General features: G+C 43.3%; 1 protein-coding gene across 2 annotated transcripts in view; it reads left to right on the plus strand.

Moving 5' to 3' along the window:
- ADAMTS18 (ADAM metallopeptidase with thrombospondin type 1 motif 18) overlaps window positions 1-17279 on the plus strand; it is a 143685-nt gene that overhangs the window by 98535 nt on the left and 27871 nt on the right. For both annotated transcript variants that reach the window (XM_044255688.1, XM_044255687.1), the window contains 3 exons: window positions 1359-1489; window positions 2264-2387; window positions 3108-3352. In XM_044255688.1, coding sequence (XP_044111623.1) covers window positions 1359-1489; window positions 2264-2387; window positions 3108-3352 — 500 coding nt within the window. The remainder of the gene's footprint in view (window positions 1-1358; window positions 1490-2263; window positions 2388-3107; window positions 3353-17279) is intronic.

The raw sequence follows: 17279 nt of genomic DNA on the forward strand, positions 1-17279 counted from the left end.
GACCCAGAAAAATTAAGGCCTTTTGTTTCTTCCTCTTCTCCTTCTGATACGAACTCAGGATCGGGAAACATTGACCATGACTTGAAGGTCTGGTGGCGTTCATGCAGGTTGGGAAGAATGAGGGAGGACCATTTATAAATTAGACAGTCTTTGTCTTACAGTAGTGAGGTGTTTGTGTTTCCAGTAGACCAGTTGAGAAACTTGCCCCAGAGGCTCTGTGGGTAAAACTGAACTTTTTAGAACTTGTTCATTCCTGGGCATGACGGAGAAAAAGAAAGGGCATCGATAACATCTTCCGTAACCTCTGATGCAAAAATTACGAGGTGTTTAATAAAGCTATTCAAAGAGATTTCTAGGTAAAGGAGAAACTTTCACTCCATCGACCCATCTGCATATTTGGATCACGATAATCTAACTACTTTCACATTTAAGTTTTGACTTTGTCTTTTATCGAGAAGTTTTATGAGCACAGCGGTTTGCAGACTGTTCACACGTTCGTTGTACAAATGTTATCAGGGCTGTTGTGTGGTGTCGCCCACGCACGGTCTCTTGGGAGAAATGTCCTCTGGAGCTGCTGGCCAAGAAGAATGCTTTGTATTTGGGGAATTGACGTAGCTCCTTTCTGATACAAGCGCTCTGTAGAAATACTGCATTTTTTTTTTTCTTTTTGCCTGTGATACCAGAAACTTCTCAGGGACTTTATGGTCAATAAAAGTTACATTTTCTAGCCTTTAGGTTTAGTTTATTTGGGTCTTCTTCCTTTTCATGATAGGATTATTCTCTGTATGTTTTATAAACATAAACCATATGGCCCTTTTTTTCCCCTAAAAATACCTAAAATTTTTTCTCTTAACTGCTTGAATAGATTTTGAAGTAATCCATGTCCCTAATCACGGTCAACAAATTATCACCTGTGGGCCAAATCTGACCGGTTTTTTTTTTTGTTGTTGTTTAAAAATAAAGTTTTATTGGAACATGGAAACACTCCTTCCTTTACATACTGTCAACAGCAGACCATAAGTCCTATGAAGCCTGAAATATTTGCTAACGAAGGAGAGTAGCTGTATAACCCACCAATTATGTGTATTGTGGCTATTATGAAGGGTTAGAAAAATACAATTTTTGTGTGTCAAAACAGTTTTATCTAAATCGTAAACAAGATTCCTGCTTTTAAAAGCACATATATGTACATTTGTACATGCACATCCACACCCACATACAAAACTAGTAACATTTCCCATTTTAGTCATGATCGCTTTCTAAAGAAATTTAATTCATCCTCTGGCCATCATGTCATTGCCCTGTGATCTCCTCCTGATCACGTCCTGTCTTGATCTTCTTGATCTCTTTGCTTCTAGAGGCAGATCGATGTAAACTGTACTGCAAGGCGGAGAACTTCGAATTTTTTTTTGCGATGTCCGGCAAGGTGAAAGACGGAACTCCTTGCTCCCCAAACAAACACGACGTTTGTATCGATGGGATTTGTGAAGTAAGAGGACCTTTGTTTTCTGGGTTGTGTCGTCACGCTTGCGTTTCCTCCTACCAAACGTGTACCGTGAGAAATGGCACAAGAGATTCTGTGTCTGGAGAAAAGGCAGCTTAGGGGAAAAAGCCAGTGTTTGCAAACTGGATGTGGAGACTGTCTCTAACACCCCCACTGTCGCTCTGCAGGACCATCTGACATCCTTAGCTCCTCTTCCCCCGTCTCCGCAAGTATGCAATGGAGAGGATGACATATTTACTCCACGCAGTTGTTGCAAAAATTAAATAAGAATGTAAAGGAGAGCAGTAAACTTCCATTGCATGTTTGCTAAGTGTGTTCCCTGTGTGGTCAGACCTTCACAGACGTGTTTTGACATAGGACTACTATTTCCTGCCAATTGGTCTTCCTTTTAATTCCATTGTGTGTGTGGTGAGGGTGAGGGATTATGTGGGGGGCTCAGCATTTTATGTTTCAGCAGGAGAGCTGGCCCAAATCAGCTCGCCTGCCATTAGTAGCAGCAGTGACCTGGGGCTCCAGTTTTCCCGATGAAGAGTCCCAGCAAACTTTCGGTGCATTCTGTAACTGCCCTAGTCCCGCATCTGGTAAAGGCAGAGGAGTGATTTGAACCCCCAGACTTGAGGCTCTGCTTTTAACCCTAAAGCTGTACTATCTTTCTAATGTTCTGAAGATAGAGCCCCCGTTATCTCTTGATTATTAGTAGCCATTGGCTTTTCTGATTTTTCTCTTTGTTGTTGTTATTTTATTTTATTTTTGTCACAGCCAGTGGGATGCGATCATGAACTTGGCTCTAAAGCAGTTTTGGATGCGTGTGGTGTTTGCAAAGGGGATAATTCGACTTGCAAGTTTTACAAAGGCCTGTACCTCAATCAGCATAAAGCCAACGGTAAGAGATGCCTGTGGTTTCATCACTGTGGCTTTGCCACTGAGCAAGTTCCGGTCACGCTGGCCATGACCGAGCTGTTTCCCAGCTCCCCTGACACACACAGGACAATGGCTTTGATACCTCCCAGGAACAAGGGAGGATGGGTGGTTTCTCAGTGTGAGGAGTTCCGTCAACATGCACAACTCTGAGATGTGTCGATCAAATGCCCTTTACTTTGCCGTGTGTCTAATGTGCCACGGGCCTTTGGTAAACACAGAACGGATTTTGAAACTTACGGTTCAAGATGTCAATCATGATCCCCACTCATGACATCAGATGACTGTTTGAAGCCACGATCTAAACGAATCTTGAGTAAAATGAAACCTGGAGCCCTGTTGCTCAAGTATCACTACTGAGGTCATGGCGCTAAGTTTCTTCCAAGTAGATGACAGATAAAAAGGGTTCTTGAGTTTCGTGGCCTTGGTTGTTCTGGAAGGAAGAAGTGTGTACCTCCTGTCCACACACACTTTCTTTCTGGTGTTCCTTCCTCCTGAAAAATGAAAAAAATTATTTATTTGTACTCCATAGAGTAGGAATGAATGTCCATTCATGATTCAACAACTCTGCTCTGTAAAAGTGGACATTGCTGTCCACTTTTGAAAATGTGTCTCTGCACATTTTCAGCCCCACTTCTGCAGTGTGCATCATGGAAAACAGCACTGTTCTGTTCTTCCCGTTTAGCATATTATCCAGTCGTTACCATCCCAGCGGGGGCCCGAAGCATCGAGGTCCAGGAGCTGCAGCTCTCTTCCAGTCACCTTGCCGTCAGAAGCCTGGGCCAGAAGTACTACCTCACGGGGGGCTGGAACATCGACTGGCCCGGAGAGTTTCCCTTTGCTGGGACCGTGTTTGAATACCAGCGGACCTTCAACCACCCAGAACGCCTGTATGCGCCAGGACCCACCAACGAGACGCTGGTCTTTGAAGTAAGTCCCTTCTGTTTGTTTAGTGCTCTGTGCCTCCTGCTACATTTACAGTGATGGCCCCACTTCAAGCTAGCTTGGAGAACGCCTCTCCCTTTGGCTCAGATTTGTTTCCTAATAAGCTAAGTTGCAAAGTGCAAAGAGGAAGAGACAGGATCCCCATTCTGGGGAAGATGGCAGGAGGCCAGTGGATCTCAGAGAATGCACAGATTTTCAGACCTACATGCCCACCACTCAGCCTTGCCCTTAACTGCCGTGAATGCTAAGGAATGCAGTAGGAATGCTTTTTAGGCAATTCCATATTGTCCGCGTCTGCCATTCGGATAGCCCACTGGAGTTACTCAGCACACCGGTCGCCTGGCCTGAGACAGTAGAATGTTAGAGTAGAAAGAACACTTGCTTGAATGCCAAGAAAGTTGTTTTTTTTTTTTAAAGATTGTATTTATTTATTTGACAGAGAGATCACAAGTAGGCAGGGAGGCAGGCAGAGAGAGAGGAGGAAGCAGGCTCCCCATGGAGCAGAGAGCCCGATGTGGGGCTCGATCCCTGGACCCTGATATCATGGCCTGAGCCAAAGGCAGAGGCTTTAACCCACTGAGCCACCCAGGTGCCCCTGCCAAGAAAGTTTTAATCAGAGAAAATCACCTTCCTTGTGTGGGTTGGGTTGTTGTTTCCTTCGAGATAGGAGAAGAAAAATGAGTGGGTCCTGGTCTGCCAGTTGTCTGCTGGTGACTCTGCAGGACAAGTATCTCACGTTCATTTTCCTTGTCTGCGTCGGTGTCTCTGAGGTTGCATTTTCTGTGCACAAAGTGGGGCCGATTGCTGCTCCCAGAGGCAGTCCCGTTTGCTGCGGGTGGTGTGGGAGCCGTGCTCGCGCGGGCCGAGGTTACCAGACCCTCCAGATCATCTTCCTGTGTTTCAGTTTCTTACCTAGAAATTGGGAGAGAAAACTTGCCTCGTCGACTCGCTAGAAAAATAAGCAGTGAAGTGGGAGATTAGTGAAGAGGCTTGCCTAACACACAGCTAGGGAAAAAGCAGAACTGACCTGGAGTCCGAGTGTTTTCCAGCTACAAGTATTTATTTATTTATTTATTTTAGAGAGTGAGTGTATGAAGGCGGGGGAGGGGCAGAGGGAGAGGGAGAGAGTCTCAAGCAGACTCCATGTTCCGAGATCAGGACCTGAGCTGAAATCAGGAGTCAGACGTTGCCCCGACTGAGCCAACCCGGCACCCCTCCCTCCATCTATAAGCATGATGTCTGTACTCCAGTCATGCTGCTCTCGTCTCAAAGAAAGGAAACTTCGGCTTAATTTTACTAGTAGTATTTAACACACTGCCTTTAAACATTTACTAAGAAAGACAAGTAGAAGACCGTTGGGGAAAAAAACATGTCACTTTGGATTCTAAGTCAGATGTTGTATACCTAGTATGGTTAAGAGGACCGATCTTTTTTTTTTTTTTTTTTTTTTTTAAGATTTTATTTATTTACTTGACAGGGTGAGCGAACACAAGTAGGCAGAGCGGCAGGCAGAGACAGAGGGAGAAATAGGCTCCCCGCTGAGTAGGGAGCCCAAGGCAGGGCTTCATCCCAGGACCCTGGAATTATGACCTGAGCCAAAGACAGACACTTAACTGACTGAGCCACCCAGGAGCCCCAAGAGGACAGATTCTTAACTATGTAACTTGAACAAGTTACCGGGTTAGGATTCTTAACATCCTTGTCCCTTCATGTCCATATTTGTAAAATGGGTGGACAATACTAGCTAAGTGTTAGGGTTATTATAAGGATACTTGAAGACAAGTTCAGTGCTTATGAAGTACTTGTCACATAATGGTATAACCATTCTCATCACTTTGCATTCTGAACTTCTCACATATTTTTTTAAAGTCTAGATCTCAAGGGGGTGCCTAGGTGGCTTAGTTGGTTAAACATCTGACTCTTGATCTCAGCTCAGGTTTTGATCTCATGATCTCAGGGTCATGAGTTCAAGCCGTGCACTGGGCTCCATGCTGGGTGTAGAGTCTGCTTAAAATAAATAAATACATAAACAAACTGGTAAAAATCGAAACCTCGGACCATGGCTAGCAAACTCATGACTACCAGCCACATCCAGCTCCCACATCTGTGAAATACTGAAACAAAATGGGTAGATGCTTTAATATCAGGTGATTTCTTACAAAAATAGAGATTTGGACATCTCCTAACAACAGGGAACTTTTGGTCCCAGTAGCTACTTGAATTTGCCAAACTTGGTTCTAGATGGTGACCATGACTTAATTCATTTAAATTCCTATTATTTTGTCACCTGAGATATTAGGTCCTGTCATCTCTGTCTGTGTGGTGGGACATCCCTCAGAGATCTCCCACCACTTACTTGAAGAGAAGCTGCATACAGTTAGAAAAAAGTCTTCCAACCCTCTCAACTCTTCCATTTCAGAGATGAGAGCAGGAACTGGACTAAAGGGGTCCTAGGATAGCTCAGTAGGTTAAGAGTCTGTCTTTGCCTCAGGTCATGATCTGTGGTCCTCCTTGGGTTTCTACTTCCTGCTCAGCAGGGAGTCCGCTTCTTCCTCTCTCTCTCTGCCTCCTCCCCCCTGCTCATGCTGTTTCTCTCTCTCTCTCTCTCTCAAATAAATTAATAAAATCTTTAAAAAAAAAAACAAACCCTGGACTAAGGTGGTTGGAAGCTCAGCAGTGGGTTGAGCCGCTGGAATTAAACTTTCATTAAACCTAACACACAGAAATGGAATTCTGATTCAAGATTTCTGGATATTTTTTCAAAACTTTTTTTTTTCTAATGTTCTTCTTCTTTTCTATCAAGTAAGTATTTGAGCGGGAAACATCTCTTCCTTCTCTGCAGGAAGGTTGTATTTTCTTTCAAGAGGTGTATTTAGCTTGCAAGGTATTTGTTTTAGAGCAACAACACTTCATTAGTTTTGCCAAGAGGCCTTTGATCCATCTATGAGCAAATGTACACAATCCAAGGTCTGTGGCTGCAAAAGAACCTAAAGTCAGGAAGTGGGGTGAGATGCCCCTCACGGCGCCTGCCACCAGCGATCAGAACAAAGTGCAAATCATTCCTGGGGAGAAAGACATGTTTTACTATTTCATGACAAGCAACCATTTTTGGTCATTGTTTCTCTCTCTAGTCTTGTTCATAAACATAAAGCTTCTCGAGTAGGTTTTCACAATTTTGCCTGTAATTTAAGGTTTGCCATTAAACATATATTATCTGCAGGAAACCACAACAAAGAGTAAGACAAGAAATAAAGGAACAAGCAAAGCAGAATAACAGAGTTCCCTCTTGCTTTCATCTTTGGGACTGAAATAATATCCCCTGGCATTGTCTTCAGTGATGAAATTAACCAGATAATTGACACATTGTCATTGAACATTGTACCAGCCTGGGGCTAAGAATTTTTGTTTATGCTTTGCTTAATTTAAACATAGCTGCTTATCACATTCATCCATATTATGTTGCCCTGATCCATGTTTGGCATGTTTATCAGGTCTTTAATTTTTCTTGATGGAGCTATTTTTGAGAAAGGGAAGGAGGACCTCAATTGGTGATGGAGTTTTCCAAAATTGGCCAGGTCCGTCACCTGTCTCCTTGCAAAGACAGACACCTCCTTGAAAATAGATGAAAATATAAGGAGAAATACTGGCTAACTCTAAATAAAATTATAAAAAGGTAAAGTCTTCCCTAGGTCCAACCACATATGTATTGTTTTAAATAATTCCTTACTATTACAGGGATAGAATAAGAACTATAATAATATCTATTAATACAAGGCCATAGTTTTGCCACAAAGGATTAAGGTCACATTTGCTAGCTATTGTTATACAGAATCTTGTTTTATGGACTCATTCTACTTACAGACGGAAAGAAAGCTTAAATTAATATCTTAGGAATGTGACATGTCTGAAAATAATCTAGAGGGAAATTTGTATGATTAATTGGACATGCCTTGCTTGTATTTTTAAAGGAGTTATGGTTTTATTCAAAAGTTGCAACTATGTTAGTGGAAAAAGAGAAAATCAAATCTAGTTACCTAGTATTATGTCTATTTTATCTTTTAAAAGAATTTAGGTTAATGACTTTAATATTTAAATTATTCTTTATTGCACTCAGGGGGACATCATCAAATTTCTGGTCAGTTTTTATCACATATTCATACCTTTCCAAACTCAGTAGAACACAGTGATTTTTTTAAACTTAAAATCACAATAAGCAATAACTTACATTTTCCAAAATGAAACTATATATCTGTATCCAAGTAATCCATGACTATATTCTTTAAAGGAAGTTAAATAAAGTTCACGTGCCTTTCCGTACAGCTATGGATTGAACCAAAATGAATACTTTGGGAGCCAAAAATATGTTCACTCCAATATAAAAATGTTGAATGTGTTTTAACAGCCCTGTGGGATGTTGGAATCAAAGTGTGGGAACCTACCAAAATGAAAAATGCTATTTCATCCACAGAAAGCATAAGTCTATGAAAAAAAGCACTTTCTCTCTTGGCCTCTTAAAATTACTGAATGTTCACTAGGTTCTTACTATAGTATAAAATTTAGCAGAAGGGTATGTTTTTCAAAATATGTGGGGATGGCCCTGGGGGGAGGGGTGGATAATGTTTCTCTCCTTCATATGTCTCAATCAGATCTTCCTGGTATCTTAGCTAGCTCCCATCTTCAACCACCCTGGAGTGTGTTGAGCTAGATACCTACCTTCAGAGCAGTTTTCCTTTCTTTGTTTCCATGTCTGAAAAAAGGAAAATTAAGCCAACATTCATTGGGTGCCCACTATATGCCCAGTCCTATCTGAGGCATTGAAGATGCACAAACGGTTATGACATAAATTAGGTTGCCAAAGCATTGTGGTCTATAATGAGTGAGTGTTGACGTGGATCCCATTCATGTTGGAAGCAACATGGGTTAGAACAGGGATATATATAAATGGTGGGTTCTGCTATTCCCCTATGTTGCTGTGCATGAGTCAGTTAAACTCCCTGGGTCCCAGTCTTCTTATTTGAGAAATGAGGCTAGGCTCATGTCTTCCCCTACATCCTAGGGCAGTGTCCTGAAAGGCTTTTATAGCACCCCAAACCCCAGAAGAGCAGAAAGAAGACTTGCTCCTCTTTGTGGCCTCCCAAACTGGCACAATATCTAGGACATGGTAGATATCCCCTCCCCCCCCCCGCAAAATGTTTACTGAATAAATGGCATCCAGTGATAAAATATATTCATTCATTGAAAGAATAGAACTTTCTTGAGAAGTCATCCATGCAGGTGAGGAAGAAAACACGTGACCGGATGGTGGCTGCGTTTGGGAACAGGGGAGCAGAGCGTAATGAATGAACTCGTTGAATCGTTATGTTGTACACTTGAAACAAATATAACATCATGTGCCAGCTGTACTCAAATAATATCAATAAAGCAAACAAAAGGAGAACTTCTGACCAAAGTCAGGAGGGATAGGCCGAGAGACCAGCCTTCTCCTTTACCTGCTTCCAGCCCCTGCTGTCCCAAACCACAGTCACAATCCGAAGTTCTCTAAAGAGATCTGAACTTCTGCAGTTCGCGTTTTAAAAACCACTGGATTTCATCATCTCTTAAGACTAGTCTTAAAACTGTACACTTTCAAGTTAAGTAAAGTGAATAGCACTTAAAGGATTGAAATTTGATCTCCTAAATTATATTTGAGGAATCAGTAGGCTTCCTAAAATGCTGGCCTTTCCCAGAGTGGATGATGTGCATGTAAGAAGTTGCTGACCGGTTAGTTTACAGCAGATTTAGCTTAATGTGGGACAGTAGCAACTTGCCCTCCCTGGGTGGTGGATTTACCAGATCTTTTCACTTTCTTTTTTTTTTTTTTTTTTTTTTTTTTTTGTGGGCATATCCTAGTGCAAGGCAAGGGTAATGCAATCCTGGGAATAACTGACTGCTGTCAGTTAACCTCAAGAAATAAGCACATGGCCCAAGACCAGAGAGAAATGTCTTCTGTGTCTGGTTCTTTTTACATGTCGAAACCTTCTAGAATGTCTTCATAGGGAAGCTCAGTTTAAACTAAATGGAAAACAGACCTTCAGTTCTATCCCTGAGTCACCCAATTTAAAATGCAGTCTCTGTTACATTTATTCTCTCTGGAACCTTGACTCCACATGTTTCAACGTTTGCAACAGGTGGATGTCAGTTTAAACAGAGCTGGCCCCATTGATTTCCTCGGTGGACAAGGGAAACTCCTAAGGGTAATCAAGGATGTATATGATTGTCTTAGGCCTTAAATTTTTAAGGCATTATTTAAGTCAATCAATCAAGTTTTTATTTTGAAGTACATTTATATATATACATGTAAATGTCTGGAAGAAAAGAAGCTAATTTTCAGGACCGTGTATTAAATTTATGCATTGCCCAGGAAAAAGTACACACACACATACATACACACACACACACACACACACACACACCAGCAAAAAAAAAAAAAAAAAAGAATCAATATTGATTTGGCAATCATATGCTTTCTGAGATCACTACAGAGACAGATATTATAAACTAGATAATTTCCACATATTTCTTCTATTCAACATATTCCCCACAACATAAGTCTGGCATAAAAACTGAAGACTTTCTTATTGAACTAGTGCACTCATTAGTCTTCCGAAGCATTGAAAATTCAGCTTGTGTGCTAAGTCTTTTGGACATTATGTATGGACCGCACCAACTTGGGTTTATTTTATTGGCTTTGGGAACACAAGGAAAGCTAAACATATTACTTCTTTACCCCCATGTAGCTAGTTTGGGTGTGTGAGTATGTGTGTGTGTTGTGTAAGGAATTTTTTTTTTTAATTTATTTGACAGACATAGTGAGAGAGGGAACACAAGCAGGGGGCAGTGAGAGAGGGGGAAGCAGGCTTCCAACTGAGCAGGGAGCCTGATGTGGGGCTCGATCCTAGGACCCTGGGATCATGACCAGAGCCGAGGGCAGATGCTTAATGACTGAGCCACCTTGGCACCCCAGGAATTACATTTTGAACAATTTCACAGAAATGTGAAAACGGAACATCAGAGTTGGAATTCACACATGCTTTTGTTGAAAAATAGTCACTTATGGGGCTCCTGGATGGCTCAGTGGGTTAAAGCCTCTGCCTTCGGCTCAGGTCATGATCCCAGGGTCCTGAAATGGAGCCCTGCATCGGGTTCTCTGCTTAGCAGGGAGCCTGCTTCACCCTCTCTCTGCCTGCCTCTCTGCCTACTTGTGATCTCTGTCTCTCTCTCTCTCTCTCTGTCAAATAAATAAATAAAATCTAAAAAAAAAAAAAAGAAAGAAAAATAGTCACTTAATCTGAGGTACACAGATGTCAGGCTTTTTGAGGATAGATGGAAACTTAATATTTTTTCCAAGTCGAGGTTGAGATAGAAGTCATGTAAGGTCACAGACTCTGTACTTTGTCCAAGCACTGAGCAAAAGGCCCATTTAACATAAGTTATAAAAGACCTTGGTCATAAGAATTAAAAACACAAAAAATTGGGGTGCCTGGGTGGCTCAGTCCCTTAGGTGTCTGACTCTTTTGGTTTCAGCTCAGGTCAGGATTTCAGGGTCTTGGCATCGAGCCCTGAACTGGGCTCCGAGGTCAGCGTGGAGCCCGCCCGAGATTCTCTCCGACTTTCCTCTGCTCCCCCCCCTGCACGGCTCACACACACTTGCACACACTCTCTCTCTCCCCCCAAACAAACAGACAAAAAAGACACACACACAATTTTTTCATGATAAGGTGTCCCCTTAGAGATGACACGTTTTTTAGAAGTGACTGAAATTTAGCTTTTTTGCTGGTTGACGCAGCCTCTCTCCCCTCCCCCTTCTTCCTCCTCTCCCTTCTGGCTCTTTCTTCGACTTCCTGTCTCCCTCATTTTCTTTCTCCCTCTCTCTCTCTCTCGAATACACACACAACAGCCCAGTCATACTCGGCATCACACCTCCCCGCCGTGGGAGGGAAGGGGAGGAAACTCCTCGTGAGTGTGTCATTGTACAGTCGCCTCATCTCTGCGCGACGCACGGGACTCGGGATGGCGTGATCACACAGGTCGCTCTTTGGAGACTGAAATAGGATCCCCTGTGTTTTGACGGCGTTCGTTCCTTTTTGAAAATTCGTAACCATAGAAGCCCTCTTGCAGGTTGAGGACTTGCTTCCTCCGTGGGAAGCAGCACAAGGGATGTCGAACTCGTGGGAAGCCCGTTGCATTGAAGAGCCGGACAGGGGAGAGCCCTGCCACCAGCCGCGACGGCTGCCTTAGAGAGGCCAGCAAGGGAGAAATCCGTGAGCCACAGGCCAGTTTCAAGGCAGGGAAAGACATCTCAGGAAAATTACTATAATACACAACTTCTTCCACGGCCCCCCACGCGGATGGCGGGGCAGCGGGGAGCAGGTGGCCGGGCGCGGTGATCGGTGAGGCGGCCGGAGTGTGACCTTGTCATCGGAGTGTGACCTTGTCATCGGGCTCCTGCCTCGTGCCCCTGCTGTCTGAATTCTCCACCACCACCACCACCCCCTGCCTGGGGCAAGCGGCGGGTGTGAGTAAAGATGGGCGTCAAGATAAAAACAGGGTAAGGGAGATGAGAGGCGCCGAGAAGCATGGACGTGAGGGAAGACACAAAACCCCAAAGAGGCAAAGACCTGATGGAGAATTAATTCGGAACAGATGAGAGAAACCTCAGGCTCCCGAGGAGGATTCCGAAGGGCTGTCCTGATGCCACCTCATTTGTCTAGAGGCTACCATCGGCTGTTTGAAGCGTCGGCCCCCCGTTAATTCCTGGCAAATACCTGTGTGACGGGTCGGAGGACACTATTTATTTCTCTTCATTCAAGTCCGAGGAATGCAGGCGGGTGGAATTAGACCCGTTGTCGAGGCTCAGGGTCGAAAGCTGCCTCGTGGATGCATTTCCCGGTCCCTGGTAGAGCCTTTGGGCTACTGCCATCATCCAAGCTGAACCCCTACCCCAACCCGCCACCATAGCCCAGCTGATCCCCAGTGGTGTCCTTCCGCCTGGAACAAAACAAGGCAGAGACAAAAGGCAGTGCTGTGACATCACAGGGGCTTCCAGAAATCACAGCCCCTTACAAAACCAGGACTCCACACTTCCCCAAGAGCTGTCCCTTCCCCAAGTGTTGCTCAACATGTAAGGTCCCGTGCGAGTCACAGTTCATCCGGAAGGGCCAGCCTACAAAGCCTATCCTAGTTCCGCTGTCACAACTGCGGGTTCATAAAACATCCAGATAAACCCAGGGGAAGATGGATTGAGGAGATTAAGAGTCACGTGTGCTTAAACCACACCGGAGCACGGTCAAGAAATCCAAGTTCCAGGTTTGAACCCAAAGCGCGATGCAAATGTTCTAGCATGCTGTTGAAGCCCAGGGACAGAATGCTTCCCAGGGCTCCCACAGTTTTGAGAATTTTGAAGTGTGGTCCTAGACATCGTGTTTCAGAGTTGGAGGAAGAATGTGGTAAGAGATAAGGCATCAAGTTTTGGAGTCAGACTTTATCAGAGACTTGAGTCCCGTGGTCGCACTTCAGTAGCTAGTGGCCCTGAAACAAGACGACACACGCACAATCCTTTGGCGTGCAAAAACCACACTAAGCATCGCTCTTATTTCAGAGCCATCAAATGCATTATTGAGGACGCGAAACAAGCTTTCCGGCTTGCATTAATTAAAAGGCCAGCCCTTAAAGCCTATCTGTAAGTCTCCGATTTACTTGAGAGAATTAGGACTTTTTTTTTTTTTTTTAAGGCCTTGAATGAAGAGTTTCTGGGTGGCTCAGTGCTTTGAGCCTCGGGCTCTCGATTTCTGCTCAGTCCTGAGATCGAGCCCCACCTGGGGCTCCATGTTCAGCATGGAGTCTGCTTGGGATCCTCTCCCTCTGCCCTCACCGCCCCCTGCCCCACAAACTAATTAATTAAATAAATCTTGAAAAAATAAAAATTAAAAAAATGTCTTACATGAAAACAAATTACAAAACAGATTAAAGGCATTTATAGTTTTAACATTATAAATGAAAAGCGGGAGCAAAAGAAAGAAAGCCGTTTATCCAAGATGACTCAGTGGGTCCTTTGTTGTGTGCCCTAAGCAGACACTGAGCGCCCCCCTTCAGAGGGCAGTTGGTAGAGTCCAGTCTGGCTGTGGTTTTCCAAGTTAAGAAGCTGTAAATTTTATAACTCTGCACCCTGCGGTCAGAGCTGCTGAATGTTTTGTCTGAAGTCAGGTGGCTCGTGTGTTGGAGGTGGACATTAAACAGTTCTACTGAGGACCTGGAAGTAGTTACGGAGGTGGCTTGCCAGCTGTAAATTAGAGACCCAGTGCCAGTTGGCTGGAAAATTCTCTGGACTAAGTCCAGTTAAGTAGACGGAATCGCTGGCGGTCTCTGTAAACGTGTGCGTTCACCAGCTCGCCCTGCAGGCTGACACGCGGCGTGGGGGGCTCAGAACAGAGCTGTGACCTTGTGCCGCGGGCGGGGGTGGGGTGGTATTCCCGGGCCCGGGAGGGGGGCTGTGTGCTCCGCTAGTGCTGGGAGCAGCTTCTGACGGCTTTCAAGGGTCACTGAAGATGCTCTAAAATAGATGGGAGTGGCAGGAACGGTCGTGGCCCTCAGGTGGAGTCTCAGCCGTGTGGCTGGCACCCGTCCGGCCCCGGTGGGACAGTCTGTGCTCAGAGGCCTGGCCATGGTCACGCTAAGGTCCTTAGGGGCAGGCTCTCCTGACCAGAAGCTGTGCTCTCCGGATAGGAACGGCCGGGGACTTCAGTGTTAGACCACAGGGTCATGAAGAATTTGGACGATCTAAAATCGTGTCTTGAAACGAGGGCAGGTAACCACCGGAAGGTCCAGCCAAGGTGGGCTCGTGGATGTGGAACCAGCAGCGTCCAAGAGCCTCATGCTCGGAAGGACTCTGTGTTCGATTTAGTGCTCTGCTGTCACTAACCTGAAATTCTTAATTTTTTAAAGACTTTATTATTTATTTATTTATCAGTGAGAGAGCATGAGCAGGGAGAGGAGCAGAGAGAGAGAAAGAGAAACCGACTCCCTTCCCAGCGCAGGGCTTGATCCCAGGACCCCAGGATCATACCCTCAGCCGAAGGCAGATGCTTAACCAGCTGAGCCACCCAGGTGCCCCAGTATTTTTTTTTTTTTTTTTAAACAAGAGGCCTCGTGTTTTCACTCTGCATCAGGCCCCACGATTTATGGAGCCGTTCTTTAGGGTAGGATTGATTTTTTTTTTTTTAAACAAAGTTCTGTTCTCAAGAACAGGGTGAAAGTGTGACCAACAGAGATTCTGTTAGCTGGGCAGATGACCTGTTTCCAGGGGATTAACTACTTACAAGCACCAAACTGTGAGAGACAAGATGATTGGTGTGTATTCTGCTCTTGGTCACTTCGTTCCTCGATACAACATAAAGAAAAGGGCAGAGAATACCTTAATTATCCCCGAGAAGCAAATAATACGCTATAATTGGCAAATGCTCATCTTTTATGTACTTGGCCTTGATGTCTATTTGTTTAAATAATTACTGCCTTTCAGAGGCCTGTGTGAGCTGATGTTAGTTAAATCCGCTTTCTGCTGGTTTGTGCAAATATTGTTTTTCAGCCTACGTGATTGTGCACACAACTCTGCATGTGACTTTACAGCTACATAGACATTGTACTCAAGGCTGAAGTCATTTCATTTTTTAAAGTGGAGAATCTTTTATTCATTTATGTGCTCGCTGCATGCATTAATGTGTTCAGCAAACAAAATATAAATGATATGTCCTATATGCCACATAATCTTGTGAGTATTTATAGTAAGTTGTATAAGTTATTTCTCTTCTTGCTTTGGCTGGCTACGTAATCTTACTTGGTAATATGAAATGGATTAGTTGCCTTCTTGGAATCCAGTCTTCTGTCTGGTGCTATTCTACAGAAAGCACAAGAATTTTACTCTTCAAATGAACACTTACTCTTCTCGATCTATTTCGATAACTAGAAAAGGAAGGAAAACCTCCAAACTCATTCTCTGAGGCCAGCATTGCCTTGTACCAAGACTAGAGGAAGACCTCACTAAAAGAGAACTACAGGCCTACTACTAATAGGTAGGCAGAAAAATCTTCACGAAATACTAGCAAACAGAATCCAACAAAATATTTTAAAAATCAATCACCATGATCAAGTGGGATTTATTCCCGGGTTGCAAGAATGGCTTGATTTTGGAAAATCAATCAACATTATACTTAACATTAATAAAATAAAGTATAAAACCATCTGATCATTTCAGTAGACACTAAGAAGGCATTTGACAAAAGTATGACCACCATTCATGGTGAAAACCCTCCACGAAGTAGGTTTAGAGGGAACATGACTCAACATACTAACAAACGTATATGAAAAACCCACGGCTAATATCATCCTAAGGGAGGAAAAGCTGAGACCTTTTCCTCTATAGTCAGAACAAGACAGGAATGTCTGCTCTCACCACTGGAAGTTCTAGCTACAGCAATAAGACAACAAAAAGAAATAAAAGGCACTCAGATCTGCAAGACAGAAGTAAAACTTTTGCTATTTGCAGATAACATGGTACTATGTATAGAAAACCCTAAGACTCCCCTCAAAAAACTGCTAGAACTGATAGGTAAATTCAGTAAAGTCAAGGGATACAGAATCAACATACAGAAATCTGTTGCATTCCTTTACTCCAGTAATGAAGCAATAGAAAGAGAAATGAAGGAATCCATTCCATTTATAATTGCACCAAAAATAGTAAGAGAGGGACTAAGCCTAACCAAAGAGGTAAAAGATCTGTACTCTGAAAACTGTAAAATGCTGAGGAAAGAAATTGAAAGTGACAGAAAGAAGTAGAAAGACATTCCATGCTCATGGATTGGAAGAACAAATACTGTTTAAATGTCTATATTACTCAAAGCAACCCACACATTTAATGCAATCCCTATTAAAGTGCCAACAGCATTTTTCACAGAGCTAGAGTAAACAATCCTAAAATATGTATGGAATGTACACATTTGTATGAAAGGACCCTGAATAGCCAAAGCAGTCTTGAGAAAAGCAAAGCTGAAAGCATCACAATCCTGGACTTCCAAGTTCTATTACAAAACTACAGCAAACAAAACAGTGTGGTACTGGCACAGAAACAGACACATAGGTGAATGGAGCAGAGCAGAAAACCCAGAAACGATTCCACAATTATATGGTAAATTCATCTTTGGCAAAGCAAGAAAGAATATCCAACGGGAAAAAGACCATCTCTCCAACAAATGGTGCTGGGAAAACTGGACAGCTGCCTGCAAAAGAACGAAACTGGTCCACTTTCTTACACCACACGCGAAAATAAATTCAAACTGAATTAAAAACCTCAACATGAGACCTAAAATCGTAAAAATCCTGCAAGAGAACATAGGCAGTAACTTCTTTGATATTGTCCATAGCAACATCTTTCTGGGTATGTCTCCTGAGGCAAGCGAAACAAAAGCCAAAAGAAAGAAAGAAAGAAAGAAAAAACTATTGGAATGACATCGAAATAAAAAGTTCTGCACAGTGAAGAAAACTCAACAAAACTAAAGGCAACCTACTGAATGGGAGACGTTTGCAAATGACATATCTGATAAAGGTCTAGTATCTAAAATATATTTTAAAGAATCCGAGAATTCAACCCCCTAAAACCAAATAATCCAATTAAAAAATGGATGGAAGACATGAACAGACATTTTTCCAAAGAAACATATAGATAGTGAATAGACACATGGAAATATGCTTCATGTCACTGACCATCAAGGAAAGCCAGAGCAAAACTACAATGAGAATGACCACCAATCAGAATGACTAAAACCAACAATACAAGAGACAACATGTGTTGGTGAGGATGCGGAGAAAGGGGAATCTGTATGCA

This window comes from Neovison vison, chromosome 7 (assembly GCF_020171115.1).
Source record: "Neovison vison isolate M4711 chromosome 7, ASM_NN_V1, whole genome shotgun sequence".
Lineage (NCBI taxonomy): Eukaryota > Metazoa > Chordata > Mammalia > Carnivora > Mustelidae > Neogale > Neogale vison.